The 13869-nt window shown below is 30.2% G+C and overlaps 1 protein-coding gene across 1 annotated transcript; it reads left to right on the top strand.

Moving 5' to 3' along the window:
- The first annotated feature begins 12188 nt into the window (after nt 1-12188).
- Nucleotides 12189-13869, top strand: LOC127904750 (uncharacterized). The gene is made up of 2 exons (XM_052449385.1): nt 12189-13414; nt 13723-13869. Exons 1-2 carry the CDS (start codon nt 12433-12435, stop codon nt 13758-13760), a joined length of 1020 nt encoding a protein of 339 aa, XP_052305345.1. The 5' UTR covers nt 12189-12432; the 3' UTR covers nt 13761-13869.

The raw sequence follows: 13869 nt of genomic DNA on the forward strand, positions 1-13869 counted from the left end.
AATCCAGGTAGAATCTAGTAGAGATGAATATGATAATTATAATCATCCCGCTTGATTTAGAAAAAGAATTTTAATCAATATTTTTTTTAAAATCTAAACCAATCAATTATTAATCTTTTTTTAGTCTAGATGGCAACATAAAGATTGTAAGGAGACATGATAAATATTTTGTTGTGACTTCTTTTAAGAAACATGCATTGTAGTATTATAAAGATATATACTAAAATTATCTAGTTTGTTAGAAGGGATAACTTGGATAGTCAATAAATATTTTTTTTTTCCAAAACTCTTTATAGAATGAACAATTTCGTACATCACTCTATAAGGCTTAAAGCTCTTACTTTAGAGAATTTCAACTAAAAGACTAAGGACAGAGCAATCAAGTGTTCAAACATGCTTATGGGCCACTATAAAGATGAATGATTTTTTTTTTTTGAAAAATGTTTAGATGAGTTTCTCCATGAAAGAAGGTCATTTAATGCCACCACTTCCATCTATTTAATGTTTTTTATATTATCTATAAAAAAATTGACGATAGAAATGCTGAATTCTATGATCATTTAGAGAAGATAAACTTAAAAATGGTAGAGCACCATCAATAAATATTCATAACACTCTACTAGAACATGTATATAAGGAATACCTTAATTTTATAGTGTCCAAATTCAAAGATTCCTTACTTTTAGGTTTGACAATTTTAGAATTAGAAGAACACTCATTGTTTATATAATACCAGGTTTTAAACCTCTTAAACAACATGTAAGAAGAATGGCTTCAAATATGATCGATCAAGTCAAATAAGAGATCAAAAGACTACCTCAAGAAGAATTTATAAGAATGACTAGGTATGTAGAATGACTTTCAATCATTGTTTCGGTGATTAAAGATGATGGTAAGTTCATGTTATGCATTGATTTTGGTAAACTAAACACTAACTTCTTGTCTAAGGATATGTAGTGTAAGGTCCGACCCACTCCTCCTTGTAGAATATTGTCCACTATGGCTCAGCCCAATTCAGTTTCCACACCTCACGGTTTTGTTCCTGGCAGCCCACATGCCCCAAAACGCGTCTTACAAGGTTAGGTATCAACTGCTTTAATATACTCTGGTTTTGGACACTCTTCTCTCGATGTGGGATGTTACAATCCCTCCGCCTTAAGAACGAGCCTTCCTCGACTTTGATACCATATGTAATCCTCCCAAAACGTGTCTTACAAGGTTAGGTACCAATTGCCTTAATATACCTTGGCTCTGAACACTCTTCTCTTGATGTGAGATGTTACAATCCCCTCACCTTAAGAACGAGCCGTCCTCGGCTTTGATACCATATATAAGGCTCGACCCACTCCCCCTTGCAGAATATTGTCTGCTATGGCTCAACCCAACCCGACTTCCACGCCTCACGGTTTTGTTCCCGGCAGCCCACATACCCCGAAACACGTCCTACAAGGTTAGGTACCAACTGATTTAACATGTCCTGGCTTTGGACACTCTTCTCTCGATGTGAGATGTTACATGTAGCCAACATCTGTAGGTAATATGCTGGTTGATTTTTCTATTAGAAATGAATATTTGTTTAGTTTTATGAAAGGTCATTTGGGTTATAATAATGATATTATTGATGAAGAATATATCCTCAAGATTGCCTTTTAGTCTCAAGAACACATGTGCATTCATCAAAGAATAATAAATCTAATATGCTATGATATCATTTAGTATTTTTTAGAAGTCTTAAGGTGATTTAATGAGAAGTAGGATTGCTAATGTAGGAATTGACTTTTATTTTGATTTTAATTCCTTTTAGTTAAGACAAGTTGCTCAAGGCTAAGGCTTTAGAATATGTATTTAATGAGAGCTTTGTTCATTATAATATTTATCTACAATTTATCTTTCATATATTCTTTACTTGTTTTTTACATACCTTTTTTCACAATTTTTTATGTTATTCACTTCTCTTTTTATCATGTAATCTAATATTTTCTTTTAGTTTGTGTTAGCTTTCTATTCAATTTAAATTTCACGGTTTATTAATTACTCAATATAAACCCTTTTTTATTTATACATATAACTAAAAATTAAAACTTTCAACTAAAACTTTCAAAGTATTTTTTTTCTAGCACTGATATATTTTTTTTATTTTTCTTTTAATATTTTTTTTGTATTTTTTATTTATACGGAGCTCCAAAATGGCTAACAATGGACACTATAGCTAGCGTGATGCTTGATGTGGACATTTCTTGATTATATATGGGTTTTAGATTTGGGTTTAAATTCACATTCACTAGAGTTAATTTAAGTAAATTCTTTAATTAGCTTAAAGAAAGGAGTTTACATTGGCAGCAACACTGAATGTCGGTTGATTTCATGAGCATTTATCATTTGTTTTTAAAAATAAAAATGTTTTATCTTGTAAGAAGAAAACAGGTCTGAAAGATGGTGCCCAGAAACGGACAAAAGAACAGGTCTGAAATATTAAAAGGCTTGTTTGGTAAGGGGGAGATGAACTAGAACTGTTATGTATGCAATGACGACACCTACATAGGATTAGTTAGCAAATTGCTTCATCCGTACTCTACTTTTATGCTAGAAAAGAAAAATTAATACCCCAAGCATTTCTGAAAGTAAAACTAATTTTTAAAAAATAAAATAATTTTATTTTAATATATTTTTAAATAAAAAAAACTTTAAACCGCCACCACTATTACAATCCAAAATATTATGTAAAACAATTGGTTTAAGAAGAGGCGGCTGACTAGTGTACATGTATTGAGGAACAAAGTATACCATTAAGGCCATGTTTGTTTCCTGAAAAGTAGTTTCCGGGAAACCACTTTCCAAACTTTCCCGTGTTTGTTTGCCATTAGAAAAGTTGGTCAATGGAAAATACTTTCCGGTCAACGGAAAACACTTTCTGGTCAACGGAAAATACTTTCCAGTCAAAGAAAAATTTGGTTTGGTTTTCAGGAAAGTGTTTTCCTTTTTGGTTGTGTTTATTTTCTGGAAAGTGGTTTCCGGAAAATCAATTTCCAAACTTTCCTGTGTTTGTTTGTAGTTAGGAAAGTTGGTCAACGGAAAACACTTTCCAGTCAAATGAAAATTTGGCTTGGTTTTCAGGAAAGTGTTTTCCTGAAAAATTTGGGAGGAAAACACTTTTCGGAAGTTGTGAAAAATTTAAAAATGTCATTATTTGCTGATTATATCAAATTTGATCCTTAAACTTTTGATTGCTATATATATTTTGTTTTGAATATTTATTTTTCAATTTCATCTCTTAAAATTTAATTTTTATATTAACTTTGGTCCTTATTTTTATAATTGCTATTTGCTTTTTTCTTATCATTTTTTTATTGAAATTTTTTATCTATCAAATTTGGTCCTCATTCTTTTGATTGTTACTTATTTTATTTGAAATAATTTATGAAATGTTGATTATTATTATTTTAATTTCTTTATCTTTTTTTTTAATTTTTTAGATTTGATCTCTATTATTTTTATTATTATTTATTTTATTTGAGATAATTTATGAAATTATATTTTTTTTCAATTTCATTCTCAATCAACTATTTAATTTGTAAGATTTGTTCCTTATTATTTTAATAAACTTGAGAAAAATAAAATATTAATAAGTTATTTTCCAGCTCATTTTCCATGACATAACCAAACACTGGAAACTGTTTTCCAACTTATTTTTCATTACACTACCAAATATCAGAAAGTAATTTATTTTTTCGGAATTTATTTTCCAAAAAAAAACTACTTTCCAGCAAACAAACGGGGTCTAAGTAGAATAAACTTATTATTCTGCTATAAATTAAGGTTAATCTCTTTGGTTTAATTCTCTCCTCCTTATTTTTGCATAATTCTTCGTGTTTTCAAAATCCATGGCTTGTAATTATCACCAGCTGGTTGCGTTTTTACTTCTTTCCATATATACAAATATTAACACCACACCATAATCAAGAATTTCGAAGAAGTTTTACTTTCTCGCATTCTATTCTTCCTTGTGAACCCTAATTGATATTAAGATCTTTCAAGAAAAAATCAAGCAAAAAACCCATCCCTTATTCTAGAACAACCGATATTAAGATCTTTCAGGTGCTTTAAAAGTTTATAATATTATAGGAGTTCACTTATGTATTATTTCAATTTTTTGTTTATTTCTTCGTTAAGCCTACTTTCTTAATAAAATTACAAAATCAAATGATACCATAGCATTTCTTTAAGAAATTAAGAATAATTAAATTCAATATGCATTGAGAAAATAAAATATATTATATTGTTTTTTTTTAAATTATTTCTTTTTTTATGCTAGTTTCTGGATATAAATTTTCTAAATTAAATTTCAGCATAGAAAAAAAGAAATATAAGAATGGATACTAAGTTTTTTTTTTTTTTTATATAAGTAAAATGCTATAAAAACCAAAATTTAAATAAAATATCTTTATAAATACTAAATTTATTAATATGTTTTTAAATAAGTATAATTATATTGATTATGATAACACTATTATTATAATATAATCAAATTACTAAACAATTTTGATGTAAACCTCGTGATCACGTGGTCTATAACCCATAATCAAGATTGAGATCTGATCTCAGAAAGCCAAAAGAGATTTGATAGGAGCGTGACACTATAGAAACCTGCCCTAAGGCACCAACACTATTGGAATGAAGTTGAATGACGTTACGAAGCCAGTTAATCTCCGATAAGTCAAATTCAGTTCGTTCAAGAACTAAAGAATGCAAAAAGCTCTCTCACACGTCAAAAATGAGCTGAATTATCTTAATTTTATCTGTTTTTTATATGATTTTTGTTAATTTTTAAAATGAGCTGAATTATCTTAATTTTTTTTTTTTTTTTTTTTGTAGATTCCCCATCTTTTTTATTGATTGGGTTTATGCCTCGCGTCTCATTTTTTAAAACTTTTTTAAAATATGGTTGCATCTCTCGAGTAACTTTTCTTTTACCAATAAGAAAAATATTATAGTCCAAGGCATAGCACGAACCGACAAATCCTGTTTTAAACTAGTTTGCAACTAATTAGGTTTACTTCACCAATAACGTATGAAGGGAATGTAGATAATTAATTGAGTTTATTGTTTTCAACTATTAAAAGTATAATCAGTTATATATATATAGAAAATAACTACAAGGCATTGTTAAGTTTAACTCTTAATATAAATAGTTAATAACTTTGTGTCGTGAGTTCAAAATCTAGGGGCACTTTATTTTCTTTTAAACTATAGACAACTTGTTATTTATTTTCCTTAAAAAAAAAAAAAATGAAGGGATAATATCATGTTGCTTGGGCCTGTCTCAGCCCACACGCCTAGATTTTATTATTAAATCTTTTAAGTATTTTTATATTTTTTTTATCATTTGAGCTTTTAAAAAATTATTTTATCTTTTCAATTTCATTTTGTAATATGAATTTTTTTTAGGTTTTTTTTTAATTTTTTTTTAATTATATCCTTTAATATGAAGTTTTTATGTAATTTTATATTTTAATATTGTATTTATGGTTAATCGATTCTTGTATTTTTTTTATCAATTAATAAAAGCATTTTGACATTTTGTTTTATCTTTCATATTTTCAATTTCATCTTTTAATATGAGGCTTTTATTTTCTTTAGGTTTTTTGACTCTCTTTTTTTATCGTCTATATTTTTTTCAATTCCATCCTTTAATATGTAGTTTTTATTTAATTTTATAATTTAGTATTGAGTTGATGGTAAATCGGTTTTTGTATTTTTTATCATGTAATAAAATAAAAAATTAATTCGATCTAATAAATTACATAACTCAAGTCTCAAGTTTGATAGTTTTACTAGGGTTAATCCGATCTATTTTGTTTTTCTTTGGGATTTTTTCTTTGGATCTGCCCAACCAACAAGGTCACGTCAGGGCAATTTCCACGCGATTTTATTTAAAATCCAGGCTAAGCAAATATTCAGGTTAGAAATTTTCAAGATTAAACCATTATACCAAGTTTAATAATAATACAAAAATAAATTTACAGTCTATGTATTAATATTTTTACATTTCAAAATTTTTTAATTCAACCCGCAGCAAAAACACAATAACAAACTAGTGTACATATAGTCCAACTGCATATCCAACATAAAATATTGTGTTTCGCACCTTTATTTATATTTATATTATATCAAAATTTATTTTCATAAATAAAACTAATCGTACATAGATCGATGTATTAGATTTACAAAACGCTAATGGACAAACTCGATTTTAATAGCTTCAGGTTGAATTTTATTAACTGAGTCAATCACTTTAAAAAGCAATAATATATATATATATATATATATGACTCAATTTCAGATCAGTAGTATAATGCCAATTAATTGTAAGGTAGAACTACAATCACTATATATGGTCGTTCCTTTTCTGTGTTCCTTTTTTTATTCCATTTATTTATTAGCTAAGGGCGCAGGATAATTGCAGTCAATCACTTAGGATATCTTCATGCAAATGGAAATCAATGAGATGATATGATGATGACCTACAAGAGATTCTGTTTACGTCTTTTTCTCTATCTCCATGCAAATTAAAAACCAAAAGAAAAAAAATAAAATAAATTAGAGTTTGGTCTGCACTTGACTGTCGATTCCAATTCAAGCACCATCTTATTTAATACCCATGGACGCTTCCCAATAAATATACTCTTTTCCTTTAATTAATTTTTTTTTAATTAACGTGGATGTCCTGCTAGCTTGCATGTATTTCGACTAATCTCACGGATCTTGAAGTTAACAATCATATAAATCTCTAGTCTAGTGACTTTAAGGTTTGTGAGACTAGAATTGATAATCTCTAGAGAGCAAATCTTAAGTTTCATCAGTTGAGTTATACCTCTCATGATTTTTTATTATTAATTATTATAGTTTAATGATAATGGTTTGAAATATGTATTATGATTATGATGATTATTAATCTTTTGAAAGAAGATATCGGAATTTAAATTTGAGAATTTATTTGTCGCTAGCAGCCAGTTAAACTTTGGCTAATGTTGTTACCCTTGATTTTATGGATGTTAACAATTAATAAATGAAATCTGTCGTCGAACTCGATTAATAAGAATCTTGCTCGACTAATATATTAATAAATTTATAGTTTGTTCGACTAATAAGAAGATGATGTGAAAAAAAATAAAATTCTAGACGATTTTTTATTCATCTACGTGTATTATTAGATATTCTTATTTAGTTTTTGTAAAGGATTCAATTCTTATATACTATAGATTATTATTTTTTATTTGTTTTGAACATCATAAACGGTTTAATCAATATTTTCTTGGTAGAATCTAGTAGAGATGAATATGATAATCATAATCATCCCGCTTGATTTAGAAAAAGGATCTTAATCAATATTTTTTTAAAAAAATCTAAACCAATCAATTATTAATCTTTTTTAATCTAAATGGCAGCATAAAGATTGCAAGGAGACATGATAAATATTTTGTTGCGACTTCTTTTAAGAAACATGCATGTACGTAGTATTATAAAGATACTAAAACTATCTAGTTTGTTAGAAGGGATAACTTGGATAGTCAATAAAATTTATTTTTTTTCCAAAACTCTTTATAGAATGAACAATTTCGTGCATCACTCTATAAGGCTTAAAGCTCTTACTTTAGAGAATTTCAACTAAAAAAATAAGGACAGAGCAATCAAGCGTTCAAACATGCTTATAGGCCACTATAAAGGTGAATGATTTTTCTTTTTGAAAAATATTTAGATGAGTTTCTCCATGAAAGAAGGTCATTTAATGCCACCACTTCCATCTATTTAATGTTTTTTATATTATCTATAAAAAAATTGATGATAGAAATGCTGAATTCTATGATCATTTAGAGAAGATAAACTTAAAAATGGTAGAGCACCATCAATCAATATTTATAACACTCTACTAGAACATGTATATAAGGAATACCTTAATTTTATAGTGTCCAAATTCAAAGATTCCTTACTTTTAGGTCTGACAATTTTAGAATTGGAAGAACACTCATTGTTTATATAAAACCAGGTTTTAAACCTCTTAAACAACATGTAAGAAGAATGACTTCAAATATGGTTGATCAAGTCAAAGAAGAGATCAAAAGATTACCTCAAGAGGGATTTATAAGAATGACTAGGTATGTAGAATGACTTTCAATCATTGTTTCGGTGATTAAAGATGATGGTAAGTTCATGTTATGCATTGATTTTGGTAAACTAAACACTAACTTCTTGTCTAAGGATATGTAGTGTAAGGCCCGACCCACTCCTCCTTGTAGAATATTGTCCACTATGGCTTAGCCCAACCCGGTTTCCACGCCTCACAGTTTTGTTCCTGGCAGCCCACATGCCCCAAAACGCGTCTTACAAGGTTAGGTACTAACTGCTTTAATATACCATGACTTTGGACACTCTTCTCTTGATGTGGGATGTTACAATCCCTCCGCCTTAAGAACGAGCCTTCCTCGACTTTGATACCATATGTAATCCCCCCAAAACGTGTCTTACAAGGTTAGGTACCAATTGCCTTAATATACCTTGGCTCTGAACACTCTTCTCTCGATGTGAGATGTTACAATCCCCCCACCTTAAGAACGAGCCGTCCTCGGCTCTGATACCATATATAAGGCTCGACCCACTTCCCCTTGCAGAATATTGTCCGCTATGGCTCAACCCAACCCGACTTCCACGCCTCACGGTTTTGTTCCCGGCATCCCACATACCCCAAAACGCGTCCTACAAGGTTAGGTACCAACTGATTTAATATGTCCTGGCTTTGGACACTCTTCTCTCGATGTGAGATGTTACATGTAGCCAACATCTGTAGGTAATATGCTGGTCGATTTTTCTATTAGAAATGAATATTTGTTTAGTTTTATGAAAGGTCATTTGGGTTATAATAATGATATTATTGATGAAGAACATATCCTCAAGATTGCCTTTTAGTCTCATAAACAAAGGTGCATCCATCAAATAATAATAAATCTAATATGCTATGATATCATTTAGTATTTTTCAGAAGTCTTAAGGTGATTTAATGAGAAGTAGGATTGCTAATGTAGGAATTGACTTTTATTTTGATTTTAATTCCTTTTAGTTAAAGACAAGTTGCTCAAGGCTAAGGCTTTAGAATATGTATTTAATGAGAGCTTTGTTCATTATAATATTTATCTACAATTTATCTTTCAAATATTCTTTAATTGTTTTTTACATACCTTTTTTCACAATTTTTTATGTTATTCACTTCTCTTTTTATCATGTAATCTAATATTTTCTTTTAGTTTGTGTTAGCTTTCTATTCAATTTAAACTTCACGGTTTATTAATTACTCAATATAAACCCTTTTTTATTTATACATATAACTAAAAATTAAAACTTTCAAAGTATTTTTTTTCTAGCACTGATATATTTTTTTATTTTTCTTTCAATATTTTTTTTGTATTTTTTATTTATATGGAGCTCCAAAATGGCTAACAATGGACACTATAGCTAGCGTGATGCTTGATGTGGACATTTCTTGATTATATATGGGTTTAAATTCACTAGAGTTAATTCAAGTAAATTCTTTCATTAGCTTAAAGAAAGGAGTTTACATTGGCAGCAACACTGAATGTCGGTTGATTTCATGAGCATTTATCATTTGTTTTTAAAAACAAAAATGTTTTATCTTGTAAGAAGAAAACAGGTCTGAAAGATGGTGCCCAGAAAGGGACAAAATAACAGGTCTGAAATATTAAAAGGCTTGTTTGGTAAGGGGGAGATGAACTAGAACTGTTATGTATGCAATGACGACACCTACATAGGATTAGTTAGCAAATTGCTTCATCCGTGCTCTACTTTTCTGCTAGAAAAGAAAAATTAATACCCCAAGCATTTCTGAAAGTAAAACTAACTTTTAAAAAATAAAATAATTTTATTTTAATATATTTTTAAATAAAAAATACTTTAAATCACTACCACAACCACAATTCAAAATATACTGTAAAAGAGATGGACTAAGAGAAGGCAGCTGACTAGTGTACATGTATTGAGGAACAAAGTATACCATTAAGTAGAAGAAACTTATTATTCTGCTGTAAATTAAGGTTAATCTCTTTGGTTTAATTCTCTCCTCCTTATTTTTGCATAATTCTTCGTGTTTTCAAAATCCATGGCTTGTAATTATCACCAGCTGGTTGCGTTTTTACTTCTTTCCATATATAAAAATATTAACACCACACCATAATCAAGAATTTCAAAGAAGTTTTACTTTCTCGCATTCTATTCTTCCTTGTGAACCGAATTGATATTAAGATCTTTCAAGAAAAAATCAAGCAATAAAAAACCCATCCCTTATTCTAGATCAACCGATATTAAGATCTTTCAAGTGCTCTAAAAGTTTATAATATTATAGGAGTTCATTTATGTATTATTTCATTTTTTCGTTTATTTCTTCGTTAAGCCTACTTTCTTGATAAAATTACAAAATCAAATGATACCATAGCATTTTTTTAATAAATGAAGAATAATTAGATTCAATATGCATTGAGAAAATAAAATATATTATATAGTTTTTTTAAAAAATTATTTCTTTTTTATATTAGTTCCTGGATATAAATTTTCTAAATTAAATTTCAGCATAGAAAAAAAGAAATATAAGAATGGTACTAAGTTTTTTTTTTATATAAGAAAAATGCTATAAACCAAAATTTAAATAAAATATCTTTATAAATACTAAATTTATTAATATGTTTTTAAATAAGTATAATTCTATTGATTATGATAACACTATTATTATAATATAATCAAATTACTAAATAATTTTGATGTAAACTTCGTGATCATATGGTCATACAATCCATAATCAAGATTGAGATCTGTTCTCAGAAAACCAAAAGAGATTTGATAGGAGTGTGATACAATAGAAACCTGTCCCAAGGCACCAACACTATTGGAATGAAGTTGAATGACGTCACGAAGCCAGTTAATTTTCAATAAGTCAAATTCAGTTCGTTGAAGAACTAAAGAATGAAAAAAACTCTCTCACACGTCAAAAATGAAAAGTTCAAAAGAATTATTCATCTATGAGTGCTGAAATTTAAGCTTACATGTGCTTAAATAATTATGAAAAATTAACCTTAATGGATCAACCCTTGTGGATTGAATTGACCCACATACAAAAATTAATCCAAAATCTTTACTAGTAAGCCCATACCCTGATCCAAACAAGTCTTGAATCCTAAATAAAAATAAAGTATTAATTAACCTCAAATAAACCTTGGATCTCAGCTAAAAACAAAGTATTAATTAAGCTCAAACAAGCCTTGAACCGTAGCTAACAAAATAAAAATAAAGCCCATAAGTCCTAAATCTTTATCTGCCATGAGAAGAGAAGAAGAAAAGAAAACATTATAGGTCTGATACAAGACTTATTTATAGCCTATAATGTTGCCCACAAATTCTAGTAACTAAAGGAGAAGTTGCCACCCCTTTCGTTTCCAAGTTAGAATAAGATTCTGATCACAAACTTGTATTTATCCTTTTTTTAGAAAACACAATTAAGTTGTTGAATTATTATCCTTTCACAACAAGGAGACTGTACCGGCCATGTGTTTTCTAAGTTAGATTGGATTCCTTTATTTTCTCTATTGTGTTTTCTCTTGACTTGACAAGACAATAAAATAAAAATAATAAATCCTAATATTTAAAAGAAATAATCAATGTTCTCATATATAATAGGAAATCCAATACTAGTTAGGACTCCACAAAACACATGGAAACATCACATAACAAGGCTCGCCGAAACTGATACAAAATTGGCAGCCTTGTTGTCGAAACATCATGGCCCAAATAAGGGTTGATCGAGCCACTCTTGCACATAAATTAAATGTGCTAAGGCCTCCTCTTGATGCTTCAAAGGATCCCAAGTTCAGTCTTGGTCGAAACTGTTAAATAATATTTATGTAGTCTTATTTATTAAGGGTAGAATAGTACTTTCAGTTTGACCTATATATACTTTATTTGTATTTAGGTTAAGACTATGCATTCATAATATACAGATTATTCAGAATTCTAGCCTCCTTTTCTCTATTTGATCTCAATTAATTTAACATGGTATCAGAGCTGGTTTTATGAAACGAGGCTTAATTCCAAGCACAAGTTCGCGGATCCAACTTTTTTGGAGTGAGATTTTGTCTTCCGCTTCTGCAAAATTTGGTATTTCGTCAGTTTCTGCAATTATTTTGGTATTTCGTCTACCCTTCAGCTTTTACAATTTGGTATTTGTGTTCAGTTTCTGCAAATTGGTTTTGTGTTTTGGAGTAATCGTACAATTTTGAGAAGATATTTGTTTAGTTTCTGCAATCTCTGTTCAGTTTCTGCAATTTGGTATTTTGTTTTCCGCTGCTTTTGCATTCTGGTTCTCTGTGATTGTTAATTATGGCTACTGAAAGAGATGATTCGCTTCAGTCTGTGAGTGTGAGGTTGGATGGGAAGAACTATTCGTATTGGAGCTATGTAATGCGAAATTTTCTTAAGGGTAAGAAGATGTGGGGGTATGTTAGTGGAACTTATATAATACCTAAGAATGTTGAGGAGGGGGATGCTGTTTTGATAGATACATGGGAAGCAAATAATGCAAAGATCATTACTTGGATCAACAATTCTGTTGAGCATTCGATAGGTATGCAGTTGGCGAAGTATGAGACAACAAAAGAGGTTTGGGATCATCTGCAAAGGTTATTCATGCAATCAAATTTTGCAAAACAGTATCAATTAGAGAATGACATACGAGCTCTTCATCAGAAGAATATGAGTATTCAAGAGTTTTATTCTGCTATGACAGATCTTTGGGATCAATTGGCTCTTACAGAATCAGCAGAATTAAAGGCATGTGGTGCCTATATTGAGCGTAGAGAGCAGCAACGATTGGTACAGTTTTTAACAGCACTTCGCAGTGACTTCGAAGGACTTAGAGGTTCAATTCTGCATCGTACTCCACTGCTTTCTGTTGACTCTGTTGTCAGTGAGTTATTGGCTGAAGAAATACGTCTTCAGTCTTATTCTGAAAAGGGAATTCTTTCTGCTTCAAATCCTTCTGTACTAGCAGTACCTTCTAAGCCATTCTCTAATTATCAGAACAAGCCCTACACAAGGGTTGGCTTTGATGAGTGCAGTTTCTGTAAGCAGAAAGGTCATTGGAAGGCTCAGTGTCCTAAGTTGAGACAGCAGAATCAAGCTTGGAAGTCTGGCAGTCAATCACAATCTAATGCTCATCGACCACCTCAGGGTTATAAACCACCACACCACAATACTGCAGCAGTAGCTTTCCCAGGCTCTATTACCGATCCTAATTCTTTGGCTGAGCAATTTCAGAAGTTTCTCTCCTTGCAGCCACAAGCAATGTCCGCTTCTTCCATAGGTCAGTTGTCTCATAGTTCCTCAGGTATGTCACACCCTAAATGGGTCTTGGATTCTGGTGCTTCCCATCATATGTCTCCAGATTCCTCATCTTTTACCTCAGTGTCCCCTTTGTCCTCCATTCCTGTTATGACTGCTGATGGCACTTCTATGCCCTTAGCAGGTGTTGGTTCTGTTGTCACACCTCACTTGTCTCTCCCTAATGTTTATCTTATTCCAAAACTCAAATTAAATCTTGCGTCTGTTGGTCAAATATGTGATTCTGGTGATTATTTAGTCATGTTTTCTGGTTCTTTTTATTGTGTACAGGATCTGCAGTCTCAGAAGCTGATTGGGACAGGCCGTAGGGAGAATGGACTATATATTTTGGATGAGTTAAAAGTGCCAGTTGCTGCTGCTGCCGCTGCTACTACTACTGCTGATTTGTCTTCCTTTCGTTTGAGTCTTTCATCTTCT

This window comes from Populus trichocarpa, chromosome 19, assembly GCF_000002775.5.
Source record: "Populus trichocarpa isolate Nisqually-1 chromosome 19, P.trichocarpa_v4.1, whole genome shotgun sequence".
In the NCBI taxonomy this organism is placed as follows: Eukaryota; Viridiplantae; Streptophyta; class Magnoliopsida; order Malpighiales; family Salicaceae; genus Populus; species Populus trichocarpa.

Bases quoted from the DNA above. Each gene is read 5' to 3' on its own strand.
- LOC127904750 (XM_052449385.1), top strand. From the start codon at position 12,433: ATGGCTACTGAAAGAGATGATTCGCTTCAGTCTGTGAGTGTGAGGTTG. The intron at 13,415-13,722 runs GTCAGTTGTCTC...TATTGTGTACAG, and splicing joins AATGTCCGCTTCTTCCATAG to GATCTGCAGTCTCAGAAGCT.